This window comes from Nymphaea colorata, chromosome 2, assembly GCF_008831285.2.
Source record: "Nymphaea colorata isolate Beijing-Zhang1983 chromosome 2, ASM883128v2, whole genome shotgun sequence".
NCBI classification, from domain to species: domain Eukaryota; kingdom Viridiplantae; phylum Streptophyta; class Magnoliopsida; order Nymphaeales; family Nymphaeaceae; genus Nymphaea; species Nymphaea colorata.
The window spans coordinates 17,538,735-17,559,449 of NC_045139.1; the positions used below are offsets into that span (position 1 = coordinate 17,538,735).

General features: G+C 38.3%; 2 protein-coding genes across 2 annotated transcripts; one reads left to right on the forward strand and one right to left on the reverse strand.

Moving 5' to 3' along the window:
• Positions 1-390: 390 nt before the first annotated feature.
• Positions 391-8,394, reverse strand: LOC116248834 (tRNA-dihydrouridine(47) synthase [NAD(P)(+)]-like). The gene is made up of 11 exons (XM_031621827.2): positions 7,985-8,394; positions 5,394-5,510; positions 5,066-5,302; positions 4,273-4,528; positions 3,887-4,152; positions 2,986-3,258; positions 2,329-2,610; positions 2,032-2,152; positions 1,317-1,486; positions 871-996; positions 391-795 (listed from the first exon to the last, which is right to left on the reverse strand). The coding sequence occupies exons 1-10, from the start codon at positions 8,246-8,248 to the stop codon at positions 898-900; spliced, it is 2,085 nt and encodes a 694-aa protein (XP_031477687.1). The 5' UTR covers positions 8,249-8,394; the 3' UTR covers positions 391-795; positions 871-897.
• A 1,537-nt stretch (positions 8,395-9,931) lies between these two features.
• LOC116247334 (uncharacterized) lies at positions 9,932-15,930 on the forward strand. Its single transcript, XM_031619466.2, has 13 exons — positions 9,932-10,043; positions 10,337-10,562; positions 10,811-11,529; positions 11,640-11,729; positions 11,819-12,061; positions 12,169-12,390; positions 14,102-14,216; positions 14,313-14,462; positions 14,619-14,854; positions 14,934-15,024; positions 15,147-15,199; positions 15,395-15,470; positions 15,608-15,930. Exons 2-12 carry the CDS (start codon positions 10,346-10,348, stop codon positions 15,458-15,460), a joined length of 2,202 nt encoding a protein of 733 aa, XP_031475326.1. The 5' UTR covers positions 9,932-10,043; positions 10,337-10,345; the 3' UTR covers positions 15,461-15,470; positions 15,608-15,930.
• The last annotated feature ends 4,785 nt before the right edge of the window (positions 15,931-20,715 follow it).

The window sequence follows — 20,715 nt, forward strand, 5'->3', positions numbered from 1 at the left end:
TCTGTTGAAAACCCAACCAAACTGAATTTTAAGCAGCAGGTCGAAATCTCAGACTGGGTTTTAATTGGATATGGCTTCAGACAATTCAAATGCAGATCAAACTGCATGTTCCCATACAAACACCAGATCCAAATCCGACAAAAAAAATTCGAATGTAAAAAAAAGACGTGTAAAGAAAAAAGAATAGATATGTAAGAACCATCAATTCCAACGCTTGGATTTCTGTGACAAAATATAGGTCCCATTCCAAGCCACCAAATCAAAAGGCTGCATTGTAAAACCAAGAATTTCTTTTACATATTAATGCCCACTAAATAACAAGAAAATTTTCAGTTGCGTGAATGCCTCCCATCACAAAGCACAGATAAAAAACAGGAAGCTACTCGAACATAAGATAACTCAGTGTAAGATATCACTAATATCAATATGTTAGAAATGTTAACTACAAAAACATCTTCGCCTCATGCCCTGATTGACATTCTTGCTTGTACAATGTGTTATGGCTGTGCTTTTATAATGCATAAGACATACTGCAAGTACAGGCAGTTCACAAAAAGAAAGCAATGAAATGTAATCCATTATGAAGACACTAAATTGACAGGAGGAACCGAACCTTGGAGGCATAAGGGTTTGGCCTTGGAGGTTTCATGCTGAAGGCGGTTTCCCCCAAGTAAACATTTAAAAAAAAAAATGACAGGAGAAACCGACTCTATGTGGTGCTTCTATGCCTACTTGACACTCCAAGACAATTGTGGATGTATACTCAGCCCTGTAATGTTCTCTTCTGCCAAATTGCTGAATTTACATGAACAGAAATGCCATTAGAATGAAACCTTTGGACAAGAAATTACTACAAGTTGCGTTGCTTACATTCATAATATCTGCTACAGGTTGTGATCAACCATTTTCAGCTTTGTCATAGGCATTTGATTTGTGTTTAGGTGTGAAACTAAAGCCACTAGGTACAGGCCCCAGAAGCATTTCCGAAATGCGAATCTGCAGCCAAAGAAGGTGCACAGTCAGGCACAGAAATACGGATCAAATGCATAAACTAATGCTCCAAACTAGGAGTTCAAAGTTTGTATTGCTAAAGCAATTTACTACAGATCAAGCTCGTGAGTTGACTGACTTTGACCAAGCAGTCAACAAGATTTACTTGATTAAGCCTTTTATACGTTGATAGGCTGACACAACCGCTGAGATCAAGTGGTGGCAAATACATGGGTGCAAGTCAAATCACAAATCAACCAACAGATAAGGAGGTATTCGAGAAATGAAAGCAACAGTCTAGAATAAAACCAATAGTGAATTTCTACCCAATCTGCCGCAGAATCAGATGACAAGAGTGTCTCAAGATCATCGCGCCCAAAATAGCTAGGTGGCCGCCAATTTAGTTTCTGAGGTACAACATCCAAGAGTGCAACTGGTATGTATCTGTAAGTATAACTAAGCCACTCTAACAAAAAATATCTGGTTGTCTCCACACCTGCCAAAAGATAAAAAAGGTCGAACATCACCAAACTATTCAAATTGCACCCAGTCAGTAAGAATACTTTTTGACAAGGTAATGGAACAATGCACATCAAAGAATGCTATTAAAACAGCACTATCAAGTTTCTCCGGCATTTACATGCCTTACATGCATCATGCAAGTTAGACAATTTGGATCTGAGGAGCATAATCAAGATAATAAGATCTCTTTACATTCTCAAGTTTGCACAACTATTACTGGACCATTGAAGATGCACTCTAGCCAGCCTAGGGAGGGCTTTGAAAAGAAATTGCAAACAAGCACATAAACTAAGATAGTGATTTGATTCATATCACAGGCATTGGACCAGGTTAATCACACTGCCAACCATGTGCCATAACCAATCACTCCGGATGTATCTACATAGAATTCCAAATATGCCACACCATCTTCCAGCCAACGAGGACATGTAAAAGCTTAACGGAAATCAAACAAGTAGTCGTTTTCATGTTCATCAAATTCAAACAAAGGAACATTAAAGGGAAAGTACTAAAGCATACCTTTGGAATCGGAACCCCAATGCTCAAGCCCAAAATGTACAAAATCTTTTAGAATATTAAACCGTTCACCTGAACTGATATCCCAATGTCTCTGCTCTTTAATTTCTGTGAATATCCAAGGCTACATGCAATAAAAGTTTGCTAATCAGAAATAAGGATCTAAGAAACCTAATGCAACCAACTACACAATACACATGAAAAAAATATACATTGATTAAATAACACTCAAACTATTTGTTTCTTTATGAAATTAAAGGGTACAACAAATAGCAATCATAGCATGCGTGAAGAAATAACCTTAATTAGTGCCCCTCGTGCAATCATGCAAGCTGAAAGCTTTCGACAATCCAAAAGGTGCTTATTCCAATCAGTGTATGAGAAAACGTCCCCATTTCCTAGGACCTGCAAATGGTCTGATGTTTTTTCTGCACATTTATAGATATAATCCCAATCAGCAAGTTTGCTGTACCGTTGCTGTCGTGACCTGCCATGTATTGTCACTGCACTGGCCCCCCAGCGACTAAGGTCTGCAACCAAAGAATCAATTCGGTTCCTCCCTTCAAAATAGCCTGTTCGCACCTAAAGAACAAGAAAAATCAGTAATATGTTCATAGATACTGGAGAAAATAAGCATAGCAGCAGAATAGTACAGAAAAACCTCTGAACAAGTAGGTAGTTATTATGTCCAACCTAAACACCACCCCATGTGATAACTAAGGTTGTTAAAAAGTTTAAATGCACAAAACATGATTATCTGAACTCTTATGAGCCCACATCAATGACAACACAATGGTGGTTGCTTCACCTAGGCTCCAAGATCAATACCTTAGAGGAAAAAGTCTCCCCACAGCTAGTAAAACAAACACAATTACTCACTTTTGATGTTGTTACTCACTAGTGACTTTTGAACTTATTTAAACATTAAGACAAAACTGAAAACTAAAGGAACCATACCTTGATTGTTATGGGTTTATCCAGTGTCTTCGAGGCTGCTTCTATAATATTCTTCATCCTCATGGGCTTTGTAAGAAGCACAGATCCAGCTCCTTTACTAACCACAATATCAATTGGACACCCCATATTTATGTCAATGAAATCAACAGAGCATTCACGATCAATAAGTTCAACAGTTCTTGCAACAGTATCTGGGTAAGCACCACAAATCTGTACTCCGAACAGGTTCTCAGATGAATGCCGCCTCATTAATGCCCATTCAGAGGCTTGCCCCTGTCATATTTAATTGTTTTCAACTATCATTCAGTGGTTAATCCACAACTCGAGTGAAATGTTCTTAGCAACTGTAGAAGCATGAATCACTAACGGCAGAAACACCAAGGCATGCACAGAGATGCTGAAAAAAAAAAAGAAACCCTCTTTATGTATATAAAAATCATCATACAGCAAAAGAATGCAGAAATACCAGCTACGAAAACAAAGCAGCACAAAGAGACAGCTAGCACTTCATTGTTATGACTCTTTTCATTTGATTTACATAAATACAACATGGCATAGCTATCAAAAGAAGATCTTCAATGGCATTTCTTCAATTCATCATACTTTGCACATTGATATGCATGGAGGTGCAACCCAGAAAGGAGATAATGTCTTGAGAAATGCAACTTTAAGGTTAAAGATATCAGATAGAACAGTTCTGCAGTAGTTCTAAACCTCTGTTTGCATACAACATTCAACAATGTCATGGCAATCATTGCCATTTTACAATGAACAATGTTAAAAAATTAATGACATAGGAAACCTTTCTATGGGTCCAAGAAAAGAGACAAAATGTATCTACGCAGAGCATGAAATCAGCAAATAGTGATGAAGCAGACAGCCAAACAAAGAAAGGATAAACCTGCAAAAGGTTTGTGCACATAGCCATTTCACCACAAGTAATATCAGCTCCCAAGGCCTTACAAACCCTTCTGAACGGTAGATTCCCAACAGTTGTCAGAGGAGCAAGATATAATTTCTCTCTAAAATCAATAAGTTTCTTTTCTCGATGATTTGATTTAAGGTCTGCATCATTTTCTAACAAGTGAAGATCATCAGCCCCAGAAACATTCAATTTCTCAGCATTTGTGGAAGTGTCTTCTGAGTCTTTTTGTATAGAAGCACTCCCTGCACAACCATGATAGAGAATTTGTTAATAGTGCATAAACTTATTGAACAAATGCGAAACAGATCCAGAAGCAGCACAACTAGAAAATCTGACATATAGTATGTTCTCTTTGATATTACCATTATCTAAATTGTTGACGGAATAAGCTTCATCCAATAGAATCTTAGACATTTTCGATGGTCTGCATTCATCTGTTGCAATAATTTCGTCTGAATAATCCTTCTCAAGCACATGTTCGGATACTCCATCATTAAGAGAATTGCTGATTTTATCACTGCTTTCATCATTTTTTAGTACATATGTACAATCTGAAATTGATGAAGTATCATCCACCTTTTTTTCCTCTAGCCCTCGAGTTTTTGAGTTACCCTTACCCTAAAATTTTGAACATAACAGACCCATTAAGTCCAGCAACCAATATAATTTAACTTGAAAGAAACCAAATAGAACAATCAGCCAATAAAGCATTTTCTCTATGCTCTATAGATAAGCTCTACGAAGAGAACAAAACGGATGGTAAGGCCAAATAAAAATGAAAAAAAAAAATCATATGCTCATTTATAGCTGCAGCTTCAGCAAGAGAAAAATAGTCATCAAAACCACACAATTCAACAATTCAATTCCTTAAGAAGCAAAAGCTTTAACCATTTCTTACCCTCAAATTTTAGAGTCCTTCCTCAGAAGATGATTATCGTATACAAGTAGATAATGACAGAAAAAAATTGACCAATGCAGTTTATCCAAAGCAGAATCATGAATGTATAAACAAATGGTAAATGCCAAAGATAGTGTGATTAGACAAATAAAAAAGTTGCAGTCATCCAAGCAAAAACACAGACACTTAACATTAGTTAGTTTACCTAAAAATGCAAAAGATGCAGGAAAACAACCCAGTTCAAGACTAATATGTACCGAAAGGCCAAGCATCTTAAGCTGAAGATCTGCTTTAGGAAAACTGACTTTATTCTTCCACAAGAGCTTCTGCACATCTTTGTTCAAACCATTTCTTTCAGACATCCTTTGGTGTGTACCCAAACTTTCTGTTGTACAAACATCTTTGTGACTACCGGCAAATCTGCAAGTGATTCCATAAGGACATGGCTCTTCATAATCAAGGAAAGGACAATCTCCAGCCAGATCTTTTGGTTTCTGAAAATGAAAAGCAACACTGACATACACAAAAAAGATAAGAAATAAAAAATTCATTCTAAATGTAGAGATTACATGATTGCCAATGTACCTGCGCCATATATGCTTCCACGTCATGACTGAAACGGCAGTTGCCTTCATATTTGCATGCTTTAGAATTTCCAGTTTTTGCCACCTCGGAACAAATGTGTAAGGCAGATTCCCGTTCCTGAAAAAGCAACCACGTTTTTATGTTTGTTGTTCTAGTATTGGTAGAAGTATACTTCCAAATTGCATCTGTCAGCAGCGACACAGGAAGAATTGTGATTACCATCTAAATCACTATTTTCATGAGGGAGAAAAATAGAAGACATGAAGCAACAAACATAATATAACAAGCAGTTTATGCTCAATTGCTTTGCGCAGGATAAGCAAGTTAAATGGATGAAACTAATTGAAACTTTTGCTTGAGTGGTCATTCCTTGTCCTCAAAATAAATACTAAATAGAATGTAACATGGAAAAGCATATAAAAAGAAAGATGATTCACGCTCTTGTCAAGTTCTTGATTCTTTTCAGAAAGCATACAAGATGTGTGTTACACGCATGACAGCAGATTTTCTTTAGCATTCATATAGTCACTTCCAATAATAATAAGTACATAGTACATACTATATAGTCATGTCAAAATTTATGAGTATCCTGCAGGAACAGGAGAGGAGAGAAAAGAATATCATAAAGCTATATGAAGCCAAGTCAAACAAGCACATAGCTAAGTGAGAGACCACAAAATACAAAGATGAAACTTATTTAACAAGATAGGTGTGAACAATCCACTTTCTTCTTTTTAATTGAGAAAAGACATTCTAGAACTTATGTAGCACCACTAACTCATGGGGATGACAAAGATGTCATTTAAACAACCGCAAAATGTGCTCCAGAACAGCTCAGGAATCCCATTATGCGGAAGCTATATTATCACCCATGAAATTTCTAGCATGTAACATAGTTTAAGAAATCTGCGTTGTCTGCATGCAATTTCAGTAATTTCTCTCAGTGACATATTCCAGTCATTGTTTGGACTTTAAAGACCGACCAAGGTCAATGTCAATCCCATTAACTCTGATTAACCTACTAGGTCTGACTATCTTAGTTCTTGTATAAGTAGCAATAAAGTTCATTCACATGAAGGTACAGAATAATTATTAAAATGGAAACGAAGATGTTTGGGCTGAATTATCTACTGGCAAGGCCAGGATCAGTTTAACTTGTTAAAGCACTGCAGCCAATCCATTTTCCATGTTTCATAACTACTTATTACAATGATCTTGGTGGCACTAAATGTTCCCATTATTGTAACTTATTTCAGGACAGGATGGTTTCTAACATGGTTTTTTTTTACCACTCACGTGCGTGTTTCTGTGGATATTTGTAGCTTCCTAAGTACTTAAAACAGGCTAAAGCATACAGAAGATCACTTAATTATCTGTGAGATTAGCCACCAATGTTAAAAACACGATTCACTCCATTTTTTCTCTAGTTAATATCCGACTATCTTGGTTGACAGACCACTGACTAGTCTGTAACTCTGTATGACTAGTCAACTGCCTAATCAGGGGTTCAGCACCTAGGCCCTGGCCCGAAAGTTGCCAGAGCCTAGTTGGGGGACTAGTCCACTGACTAGGCATACGGGTCGGCTAAATAGTTGTTGACCGATTGGTTGGATTTAGGTCCATGCAATTTACGTTTGGCTAGTCTATTTTTTTACCTTCTCAAGGATGACAAATTTATAGAAAGTTAAGAGACTGTTACAAAGGTCAGGCGTGCCAATGCCATATTCTCTCCTTCCTGATGCTTCTGGATCATCGTTCCTGCATGCATGTATAGACACATACACACACACACACATCTTCCTGAAGCTTCTGGAAATACATTCCTGTGCCTAGGTGCACTCACTCACACAAACACACACTCTCTCTCATCTACCTCGGCAGACTGATGTGGCATTTGAAAATTTCCAACCCACACTTGCAACTAGTACAATTATAAGAGGTACTCGGATAAATCCACCTTCATGATTTATTTAACGCTCACTTCGTAGGATAAAAAAAGCCTAAGGTGATACTTGTGGTGACAGGTAAAGCAAAATAAAGTGCAATGGAAGTGATGGATATGCACAAGTGAAAACGGACAAAGATCATTTAAAACAAAAAAAAACTGGCTAGGATTTATTCGCATTGGATCTGCTTTCCCGTTTGCAGCATCAATCTCCTTCCTTCGTCGACTCCTCGTTTTGCTTTCCATCTAGCGTTCTTTTGCTCGTTAGTTTGCATAATGCCGGTCTTTATCTCTTGTGATTATCAGTTGCTCCTGTAATAATTTGTCCCTTTCATTTGTTATCTAAAGTTAAGATAGCCAATACGAATTTCTGTTACCTTCACATGATACAATGCTCGTGGTTCATGTGACAATTTATCCTCCCTTCCAGTTCTCTTCAATAATTTCTTAAAGCAACATGGAACGTTATAAGCAACTGAACCACCAAAACCACGTGATTCCGTTAATTAAAGAAGACCGATATATGAACAAAACGTAAAGGAAATGTGCACGAGAAAAATGCAAACCGACGAATCGCCATGACCGATCGATCAGATTTGCGGCGTTAATGTGATAATGAGAAAAAGTGAAGGGGTGGCGGCCTTACGAGTTGACGCTCCCTCTTGAGCTGCCGCTTCGACTTCTTTTCCTTCGCGACAACAGGGACTCCGTTCTTCTCATGAACTTCTTCGTCTGGCTTCTCCCTGCGGGCAGCCGATCTCTGGGGCGCGGCGCAGAGGAACTCCCTGTTCACGGGGGCGATGGCCCGCGCAACCAATTCCTCCGGCGTCGGAGCCTCCCGCACGGCCGGCAGATAATGCATCGCATCAAGTTTCTCTCCGTCCACCAAACTCTCGCCGGCGACCTCCATCTTCTCCCCCCTCGCTTCTTCCCTCTCCTAGGGTTTCCTCTGCTCAACCGCTGCAGTTCGTCCTCCACCACTAGCAGCGGAGTGGCGGCAGACTGGGCGGGAGGGGCCCCCAGCCTAAACGGATAAAATGCGCTATCTAACGGCCCCTTCTCGTCATTTTGGGGTTGCTCAATTTCGCGTTTTTATAACAACAGATGCGATTCGTTTAATTGGTTTCCATATACAAAGTTACGCCCTTTGCTGCTGTGTCGACTTGGTAATAATAGATAATTCTCGTATTATGTGAGTAAGAATTAATGAACAAGAACATCACAAAGATAAATAGTTAATAAAAATATGTACTCATGGGACGTCAAAAGCATGTTGGCTAATTACCATTAGTTGGATTAACGCGCTTTCCACGAGAGTTGAGCTCGAGCTCGGTCAGCTTTATTAGACTCTACTCATATATTGATCGGCTCAAGCTTGACTCATATATTGATCGGCTCAAGCTTGACTAGAGTTGTATAATGTCTGCTCAAACTTGTTGTCATGATAGATAGAGTCATGGCTCAAATTTGACTACTTTAAATTGGTTTACAACTCCCGTCATTTGGATAAATCCATTTCATTAGTTTTTAATTTTTGAAGATTTAAAAAATAATAAAAAAATTTATATTAGATGAGTGTCATTGAATTTAATTGAGAGTATATATATACATATATTTTTGTAAAATGAGTTGTTTTTAACCACATTAACTAATTATAGCATGAGGACGAGCTACACCAATCAAATTCTCTTCAATCAATTGGTGAGCCATTCCAAAGGATTTCATGTCCAAAGTAAATTGTAAAAGTTAGTTGGCTATTTGTTGTCATGAATGCTATAGCATGCCATGCAAAGAAAACCGATAAAAACCGTGGACTTAAAGTCCGACCTTTTGATTTTAAATATTAAATATAACATTTCTTCAATGCAAAAAAAGTAAAATAAAAATTTTAAGTATGAAACTTAAGTTAAACATAAAATCTTTAGTTGAATAAACTATGAATTTTACTATAGCTCTATTACCACACCAACCAAAGCATGTCATTTTAGATTCACATCAAGTTATAGAGATTTAAACCACTAAGGAACATGTTTACAAAGTTCATTACAATTTCCATATATTTGAAGGCCATATGATATAAATTTTACATCAGCATATGGGTCTATATCAAACAACTACTGAACATGTTTACAAAGTTAATTATAATTTTAATATCGTTCCAAAAGGCAAAATACTATAGGTTTTATATTTTAATACATAAACATTCTTAGAAATAAATTTACTTTTAATTTTCACTAAGCACGAAGAGCGTAGGGAATCCGTTGGTAATTACGAGAATGTGGGCTTGTTTTAGATTATAGTCACGTTTTGAGAGTGTTTCCGAAAGATTTCCTGATATCGAAAAGAAACAAGAAAGGGAAGAGCGCTCGGCGGCGAGGTGGATCAGATAAAACGCACAGGGTGCCGAAAAGAAACCATGTTGGTTTTGTGAAGGTTGCTCCCGGCAGAGTCGTTCTCTGGGGAAAGCTCCGGCCTACCCTACCTTTCCGTTTAGCGAAAAAGACGAGGCGGAACGGCGGAAAAGGGAACCCCGAAGCCTCTCTCTTAGAAGCATCCGGTGCTTGTCTTCAATTTCATCGAGGTAAGCAATCGCTCTGGCTCCTTCCCTCATATTTGATCGTTTCGTCCTTCGCTCTTTCCTTGGTTGTAACATCTTAATTTCTCTTCATACAAATCGTCTCGAGTTTTGGTTCCCTTTCAGTAAGGCGAGCAATCGTTTCCATCGTCTCGCTTTTTCTTGGGATTTACAGGGATAGTGTTTAGTGCATTCATGGGTTTCTCTCGACACTTTGTTTTGGTATATGAATGTCAGGGGTTTTATTTGGAGTTAAATATTGTTTTGTCTGATCGATTATGCGGTTGAGCTTCGGGAGAGGATGGGTTTAGCTTTTGTAGGATTTAACTAATGAAGTGTAGTATAATTTCTATCGGCTGCTGTATATTATGGGTTTGAGGGTAGTTTGTGATTAAAGTTGCATTGGTGTTGCTGAGGTCGCAGGGGTTGGAAATGAGGACCCCGAAGTCGGGTTCGGCAAAGAAGACGGCAGCGAAGAAGGATACTGAGAAGGCGCCGCTGAAGGCCGAGGCTTCATCGACCAGCGGTGCGATTGAACCTTCGTCGAAGACGGTGGAGACGAAGCCAAACCCTGCATCTGGAGGCAAGGTCACGCGGAGCAATGCTGCTGCTAAACAAGCGACGCCGAAAGCTGTAGAGGAAGCCAAAGGTTTGAGTTATTATCTGTCTCAGTATTGTTCTTGTGCCTTGTTACTCATTAACCTCTGCCTCACTGTTTTTTGGATAGTGGGATTACTTTGGACGTTGATTGAATTTAGGAAAATTATGAAAAGCAGACGTGTGTATGAGTCGGTTCTTGCCACCATTCGTTTACTTTACCTGTTTCGACTGGTTGTTTGATATTGTATTTTCGAGGTCGATTCATTAGCATATAAATTATCGGTCTTTGTTTACCAGTCGATGATTCTACAAGTGGACCTGCTCGTGCCACCACTCCTGTGGCTGGAGATACCAAAACAACTCCAGCTGGGAATACAAAGAAAACTCCTTCTACGAAGACCCCCGAAAAGAAAGCAGTTGGGAAAGCAAAATCTGGCACCGGAGCTAAGGCTGCAGCTTCAAAACCAAAGCTGGTTGGATCAGTAGTTGCTGAGGCTGGGAACCGTGGTGATGCTGTTGCTACAGAAAAAGAGATTGCCATACCAGTGCCCAAGGATGAACCGAAAGAAAACAAGGCACGTGATTTCAAGCGAGATAGACAACTGGACAACACAGTAGATGAAGAGGAGACTGAAGATGCAGAGTTGAACGAGGAGGATGACATCGAGGAGATGGACTATGATGCACAAGAAAATTTCGAGGAGCCCAGTGATGAGGAGGAAGAAGGTTCTGAAGCAGATGAAGAGCAAGAGGAAATGGAAGAAGAGCAGCAACTTCAGATGACTGAGATTGTGAAGGAGAGGAAGCTAAAGAAAGAGCAGGAGATATTTGTTGGTGGTTTGGATAGAGATGCTGTGGAGGAGGATATAAAGAAGGCATTTGAGGGCATAGGAAAGATTGTTGAAGTTCGTTTGCACAAGGACTTTCTTACAAACAAGAACAAGGGTTTTGCATTTGTGCAATTTGCCACCAAGGAGGAAGCAAATCGTGCATTGTCTGAATTAAAATTTCCTATGGTCTGCTTACATTTTCCCACTGGTTTTGCTTCTTTGATGTTTTAAAATTTATGTGTTTTTTCTCGTCTCTAGGATTGTCATGGTAATCTTTTAAATACTTGTAATTTCAGATCAAAGGAAAGCGATGTGGAATTGCACCAAGCGAGGACAATGATACACTCTTCTTGGGAAACATTTGCAATACATGGACTAAGGAGGCCGTAAGTGAAAGATTGTTGCTAAATCTAGCATGCACTGTCTCTCTCAGGAATGATTCTCTTTGTGAGCTGATATCAGGACATTATTTCAGATTAAGCGGAAACTCAGGGACTATGGAGTTGATGGGGTTGACAATATCACTTTAGTTGCAGATACACAAAATGAAGGTTTAAGCCGTGGGTTTGCCTTCCTAGAGTTCTCTTGTCATCTGGATGCAATGCATGCATACAAACGTTTGCAAAAACCCGATGTCATATTTGGACATCCTGAAAGAACCGCAAAAGTTGCTTTTGCAGAACCCATTCGAGAACCAGATGAGGAAATAATGGCTCAGGTTCTTTCCTGCTTCCTTTTTTATTGGAGTTCAGAAACTAGAAACCCTTCTTCGTAGCTTTGCATTTGATGTGGTCTTGTAAGTTTCTATGTTTTCTTGTTGTACAGGTCAAGTCTGTCTTTGTGGATGGATTACCACCACATTGGGATGAAGATCGGGTGAAGGAGCAATTGAAATCTTATGGAGAAATTGAACGTGTGGTTTTGGCTCGTAACATGCCAACTGCCAAGCGGAAGGATTTTGGTTTTGTTAACTTCACTGCTCATGAAGCTGCAGTAGCTTGTGCTAATGGTTTAAACAACAGTGAACTTAGTGATGGAAAGATAAAGGTACTGTACTTTGTCCTAGTGACATGCTTTAGTCATTTGTTTGTAACTTCATGTGATGGTCAATGTTGATTGAAACTGTTTATGTGAAACAAAAAGGGGACGTCATTTACACTTTATCCATGTATATTTGTAATTTTGTAGTATCTCCATTTATTTAATTTCTTGTTCGGCAAAGTAGCTTTTGATATAGGTTAGTTTATCTATTTCTATTTCAACAGTGACTTGACAGTCTACATATATTTTCTGCAATATATTTTTACATGGTAAGCCATAATGTTATATCCTGCTGATTCTATATTCCAATATCACTCTATTGTTGCATGCGGATTTCTGATGTTGCAGCTGAACTCTATATCAGCGAATTTGAACCCAAGTCACATGCGTGATGGAACGGGGGCAGGTTCGGGTACGGAGATGTGGGTACGGGCACGATAACCTTAGAAAATATCGGTACAGTGGTATGGCAGGGTATATATATAGATATATGCAAAATACCAGAAAAAATTCAGAATGAAAGCAACATTTTAAATAAAAAAGTAATATAAACAAAAATAGTACATGTTAATGACCAATGACTCACAAAAATAGAATCAAAATTGAGTTAGAAGTAAGCTAAATTAAATAAAACTGTAAAAGTAAGCAGTTTAGATCAGTTTCGACCCAAAAAGTGCCTTGGTGTGTCCAGGCACCCTTTTTGCTGTGTCAGTACGGTGACACGGGTACGGGGGCCTTATTAAAATATCCATGTGACTTAGATTTGATTAAAATTATGTTTTAATTAATTAAGATATAGTCAGCCTCATTTCGGTTAAACTCATTGGTGGTTCTGAGTCTCGGACCCAACCTGTGCCCTGTGCCATAAAAAATATCAATTATGTATTATGCTTTAGCTTGTTACTGAAAAGTTAGGGGTCAATGGGTGGCCCGTTAAAAACTAGGCCAACTCGTGTCCTATCCTTTCTTGTACTTGCAGTGTGCTGGTGTTTAGAGTCAGTCTCATATGGTAAGCCTACTGCAGGATCTGATCCAATCCTCTGTGCTGTACAATAATTCTAAATAATTTGTTGTCATGCTTTGATTTTTCCCGGAAGGCTAGTCCAATTTCTGAAAAGCTAGTTGCTGATTGGCAACTGGTAAAACTTAAAAAGCAGGCCAACATCTATCATGGTCTTTTATGGATGGAGATGTGGTGTTTGCGAGTAAAGATAGGATATATGAAATTAACTGCATTTGAAGTACCACTGATCTATGATTGGATCAACAGTTAGCTAGTTCACTTGTTCAACATGCCGTTGCCTCAATGGTGCTGACCTTTGGTTTCTTGAGATATATGTTAGCTAGTTCACTTGTTCAACATGCCGTTGCCTCAATGGTGCTGACCTTTGGTTTCTTGAGATATATGGCTATTTTTCCCATATAAAGCATGCTGTGGTGTATTTTTTTAAAAAATATAAATAAATACATTAAAGGGAAGCTTGTTCCTCATGTGTTTTGCAGAATGTTTGTCTTAAACTGAAGTTATTAATTGCTGGAGTGTGCATTCCTTTCAAATAAGTTTTATTTTATTATCCAATTTATTTCGTTTTTTAAGTTAAAGCTTGAATAAAGTCACTTCAGAGGATGCCCAAGCATTCATATTCTGTTCCCTGCTGCTAATGCTGGTGATATACACTTGTTAATTGTAAGACTGCTGTTTATCATGTTTTTATAGATGAAAACAAAAGCTAGGCTTGCAAATCCTTTACCGAAGACTCAAGCTGTTAAAGGTGGCATGCGTGGTGGGTTTAGGATTGGTCATTCAGGCATTGGAACATACTCTCGCTTTCGTAAGTTTAGCACGTCAGCCCTTGTCAGCTGTCACGGCAGTCATGCTAGTTAATTTTCACATTCAATACTGCATCTCATTAATGTGTATCACACAGGAAGAGGCTTTGGCATGGGTAGGCATCCTTTCCAGAGGGGTGTATTTCACCGTGGCAGAGGATTTCATCCGCGTGGTCGTGGAGGTGGCAGGTTTCCTCATGCTGGCGTAAATGCTGACTCACGGGGAAGATATTCTTTCATCGGGCGAGGTCTATATGAATTTATAAGTTTTGTGAATATTATTTGCTTTAGCTACTGTTTTGGATTGATTTTCATCAAACAAGGAGGTTAGATTGTTAAAATTTCTAGTGAGATGCAGTTATTTTCCTTTCTGATTTTTGTTTTCATGCTTGTCTATCATATAGGAGGTAGGAGGGGATCCTTCAGAGGTGCTTATGAAGGATCTAGCCATAGGTTTGAATTTGACAATGGCAGGCGTGGTTCATTTGAACGAGGCCATGGAAGGTCTTTCCATTCTAGGAGGTATCCGTATCAATCAGAGCAGGAATTTGAACAACCCTATAGTGGTAGATATTATGGTGATGATTCATATTACTATGGCGATACTGGTCGCAGTGCAAAGCGACCTTTTTCTTTAATGGTAGGTAGACTTGAATGGAGCTTAAATGTGTGGAATTATACATTTGCAGAGTTTGATATTTTAAGACCCTTTATTTCAGGAGCGTGAACCAGGTTATATAGATGCTGGAAGCAGGCTACGTTCTCGTTATGATCATTCTGATCCGGTGTATAGTGGTTCACATTTTCAAGGTTTGTAATGTCTTTTGAATTAGCTATTCCGTGACTTGGATATGTAATGTTTCAATTTCATGTACATGTCATGCTAATGTGTAATATGTAGTGATTTTATTTTATTCATTTATTTATTTTAGATCCTTTGGATGCTGGAAGGGGACTGTATTCACGTGATTACTATGGTTCAGATGTAAGTACCAACTTGTTAGCTAGATTGCGATGTTGTTTTTTACTTTTCCTGTTCCTTTTCTCTATTTACTTCTGCTCCCTCCCTATCTTTCTCCACTTCTTGTTGCCATCTTACGGTATGGTGGATATTCTTCTGTTAGAATATATAACCTGATGATATTTCTATTGCATACTTTTTCATCCTCTTCAATTGCAGCTTGGTGGTGGTGGATACTCATCTTTTTATGGCGGACACTCATCTGGAAGGGGTTATTACTATTAGTAGCATATTGGTAACACAACCCACTTGATTGTCATCTTGTTGCTCTTGTTTAATCCATTGAAATTACTTATGACCAGTATCCTCCTTTGCATTTTGAGATTATTGTCTCACATTACTTTTGATTTTTGATGAGAAGTATTTTTGCAGATATGTCACATGCTACTATTGGGGGACCCCGGGATCTTGCTTGTTGAAGAAGCACACTTCTTTTATTTGCTCTTGCAGGCATAGCTTTTCAACTGATTTCTTTATATGAAGCATTTGTATGTTCTTTAGTTTGTCTATTATAGACTATGTATGAGTGGAAAGCCTGAAACCGATGAAGACTGTTAGAGAGTAATTGGCATTGAACAATTTTATGTGCCTGCACCTTCAAAGGCAAACTTGATTTTGGGCATACACTTTTATTTTGTATAGACGATGGTCAGTTATGAGTATAAGATGTGAATTGTCTGTACCGGTTTTGAGAATCTGGCCTATGTGGTGGTCACCGTATAAATTTGATTCATGCAAACATTTGGGAGATAAAGTGGATGTGACTGGCCATGTTGATTTGGAATCTGTTTCTTGGTTATTTTCCTAATTCTTTCACAAAGATGATGGAGTGATTCGGTGGATTTTTTCATCAAGTACTTCGACTATGGATGGATTAGATAGGTTTGTGTTCTTGATTGGAGATGGATCTGTGACCATAAAGAATATCTTAGCATGTGAATTTCACCTTGGACAAGCAAACTCAAGCATGGGATTGGGTGGTTTTGCTGTGATTTATTTTATCTTTACTTAATCTAAGGCGATGTGACCAATTCAGTTATCAAGATAGTTTGATCATGTCCAGTGGCATTGTTGTTTGGAGATCTAACTGATCTGCATCTACATGCTGTTCCTTGGAACTTGAGTTTAAGTTTCCAAATGTGACGCCTTGAGTTATTATAATCTAACTGATTGACAATCAATTCTGGCTTGAATTATTTGGTCCAGAACCATGGAGAGCCTCTATTTCATCTCTTTGGGGACCATTGGGACAATGATCTATCACAAGGATGGCTTGAAAAGGAAGTGCATTTAAAAAAATTTATGATGGCCTGACTGGTTGCACGTTTAGCTTTTGATTCATGAACAGAAGCCTTCTAATAGTGCATGGTCGGTCTGAAGTTAGTCCAGGTTTTAGATAAAAATGTAATGGAATTCTTGGTGCATACTCTTTTGTTGTTTGTAATTCTTTTTGATAAGCAAAGAGTGCCTTGAAGTTTTGTCAAACTATTGTTGGTCTTGAAGGTGTTGTTGGTGAGAAACTGTTTTGGTGAGGTAATATTGGTGGCAATCTCTTTTGTTGACTTTTGATTTCCTTGTAAGTTGTAAGTTGATTTTGCTGATTCTGACTGCCTTTGGATTCTTTATCCGTTTGTTAATAAGTTCGGGAGATTTTGTTTGTGGTGTGAAGAATCTTGGGTTATGTCTTCTGGTGGTGTAGGTTGATGCTACATTACTAAGGTTCCTACCATAAAATTATAGTAGTTTGACTTCATTGTACTGGGACTGTTAATACTGATGAAACTTTTATGAGGGATTGAGTGCTGCATAAGAAATGTCGATCCTGTGTTGGAATATATGTGAGATTGACCAATGACTGCTGTGGTACTTGAAAAAGTCCATCTTATGTTGAACTTTCTTTATATGCTATCCACAGTTGGAACTTTCCTGGAGACATCATATGGCAGTGCATGGATATCATTTCTCACATGGTTAGGTTATATATGTTGATTCTCCTTAAGTATAATTCTTGATTCACTAGATTTTAAGATGCTGCCGGTTCTGCTGTGCATGGTGCTTCCACAGAAAGCAAAGACAGTAAGCATGGAGCCTCTGTGTGTGCCTGTTGTCAACTGTGGCACCTTTAGGATGAAGTAATGCCATTTTTTTATCTTTTTGCTCTTTTAATTTTTTATCCTTTTTGGGTATCTATTTCTTTTGTGTCTGTGCTTGTTCACAGTTGCATGTGTATGTATAACTTGGAAAATTCCTGGATGATGTGGTATTCTTAAAATATCATAATATTTACACTATTGTCTTTTTAGAGGTGGATCCTAAAAGGTGGTATTTTTGAAATATGTTTTCATCTTTAAAGGCTTTTATATGTTTATTTTGTTGGTTTTTGTTTACTAAACCATTTTAAACTTTTATCACATTGCTGGAGCTTGCGTCTAAATGTTGGCAGTACTGAGGTGGGTTTATACTCTGTTAGGTTGATGTCTGGTAGAAATGGTGATCCTTTCACCATATAATTTACTTCCATCCAGGTCTGATTTGGGGGTGGTTATTTTTATTCTGCTGCAAGTCATTCTGTTTTTACAAAAGTTGATGAAATTTGCTCTCTTGGTGTTGTTTTTAGATCTCATGCTGATGATGTATTTCTCTTTTTTTCCTCCATTATGCATGTTCTCTTGGGAAACATCCTCTAAGCATGTTGTTGGGCGATGTATGTTCCCCCGAATAGTTGCTTAGATTAGGGTCCCCACCCTTTTGTTTGATAAAGTGGATTGTATGCAAAAAAATGCAACAACAAATTCCCCCTTTTGGGGTATATAAAGTAGAGAGACCACAGTTGGTACAATTAGTCCAGCAGATAGCTTGTCCACTCCATTTCAGGTCTGCAAGCCATATTGAAAGTCAATTGCAGAAACTGCTGCAATCTGAACTCTGTTTACCTATACTTTTAATATTGATAAAAGTAGCAAGAACCTTGCAACTACGCTGATGCACTGCACGAAGGCTTTATTTCCAAGCTCCATGATTAGCGACAACTCTTAATGTCCCCTCCATCTCGTTCAGCCCAATCTCCAAAAGCTCAGTCTGCGGCATGAGTTTGTCTACTCCGTTCCCATTTGGCATTCTAATCAGAAATCATCATGTCATTCTTTGACAAAAGAGGCAGTCTGAATCTTGACTGCACAGACAGGGGTTCCCATGGTATGGGCTTCCAATCAGCAAGCCTGTGTCCACATAGTTTTGTCATGCTTTGGCAACTTGAGAGATAAGTAGCTGTCTGTGCATTGAGAAACACTATGCTTAAGTCTGGAACTTGTTACCTTGTTTGCCTGTATGGATCCATTGTGTTGATGATTAAATGTAAGACATTTCTGCTGTGTGTGTGTTTTAATCATTGGCAGTTTGCTTTGGTGCATTTACAGGTCATAGCTCCACCATATTTGAGACTAGGATAAATTTTTGTCGTTTGGGAAAAAAAAAAAAACAGCTAAAGGCATCAAAGTACTTGGTTCAGTTTTTTGTGCTGGTATGATTAGTAAGTTCCTTATTTTTTGGGTTTTTTGCTTAACAGTTCCAATGCACTGATGATGGAGACTTAGTAGGTTCTCTTTCTCTCTGTGAACCATGGATCCACATGTGTACACAGGTAGAGATGTATATGTGCATGTGCACATCCCCCCACCCCTTCCACAGATGCCAATACTTTGTAGTTGTACTAACTGATCTCTATTGGTGTGAACTTGTTATGTCTGCATATGGACAAATAACCATTGATACGACCTATTTCAGCCAGTCAACTGTTTTTCCAACTGTTGGAACATTGGTCTTGCATAATTTCATTTGGAGCTATGGTTTTTCCATGTTTTTAAACTCTTGGGCGATGCTGTTGCTTAAAAAAATTGTTCCTCTGGATGTTTCTGCCGTTCAAAGAGAGTCATTATATTTTGTACTTCATATTTTCCTTCTGCATTAACTTCTATTTCTAGTTTGCGAATACTGTTGGGTGATAACAACATTTTGAATTAGCCATCTGTGCCAGGTCAGTTCTTTCCCTGTTTGTGCTCTTTCGATTAGATTTTGTCTGAGCTGTATGCTTCTATGCATTGCCCACCCTGAACAATTTGACTATGATCCCTCAGTATGGGAAGTTCTATAATAATGACATGCAGATGACGAGGAGTTCAAGGAATGTTCATGGCGTCAAATGAAGGGCTCCGTAAACACTTTCTGTTCTGGTGAGATGATGAATATGTAGTGCACTGTTTTTTCTTTGAAAACAGTCAGGTAAAGTGTGTGTATACGTGTGCACGAATGCACGAAGGCAAAGATCTTGTGTACAATATTGTGTTACTGCCAACAGTCTCTGACACCATGTTGCGTCGCACTGATCAGAAATTAGTGGATATCAGTAGTTGTCGACTCTGTCACGGTCACCCTTTTTCACATGCATTGAAGACTGAAGTTGTGCATTTTAATTGCTGCCCTCTCTGCTAAGAATCCGCTTGTTTGCACTTGCCTGTTGAGTATGGACTTTCACACCTGAATATATAGTTGATATCGAAATTCAACGGAGATGCGAGGATATCCGGATAAAATGTGGAAATTTTGTATTATAATTGTTATTTTGCAAAGAAGCTGATGAGTTGGCCCTTGAAAATGAGTGCGAGGCCGAAACTCGGCACAAATTTTAGATGATCCAAAGTTTGTATTAATGGCTATGTTGCAAATAAGCTGATAAGTTTCTTTGTTGAAACATTGTGACTGGTTCGAGGACAGATTTTTGAACGGATTCGACTAGGATTTGATGTAATTATTATCATAATTGACAAAATAAGTAATGCTTAATGGGACTGAGGAGTTGGGTTGGGGTTGGATGTACAAAATGAGAAATTGTCTCTAATTTTTAGTCTTAGCTCGAAATTGTTTAAAACTATTCTGTACGATTCTCTCAAATCGACTAATGAGATTTAGATTTGAATTGAACTACCCGCCGCAAGGGGCTCTTGGTAGAACAGGCACTACGGTCGACTAGATATTGTGCGCGGGTTTGGTTCTCGATCTTCCCAGGTCTCGCAAGATCTGTATAAGAAATGATATCCGATAACGTGATCCACTGAAATAAATGAACGAGGAATTTTTTTTCACTACCAAGGTTTTTAACTGGGAACTTAAATTTTAGGTTTAAGTTTAGAATGGTTCTCGCATCTTTTCGGGTAATCCGATGCAAGATTTTTTTTTTTCATGACAATTGTTTAGTTATTGGGGTGAGTGGAGGGGGTTTTATCTTTTGGCAGAGTGAAATCTCTCATTTTACCTTTTGTCTCATCACTTTGGCATATTGTTTTTACTGTGCTTTAATTTGTGCATCTGTGTCTTTGTTTTTTCCAATACAGGATCTTAATGCCCCTAACTATATGTCAAATGGTTGTGCCAACCCTTTCATGCAATACAAACAATAATTCATTGCAAAAAAAAAAAAAAATCTA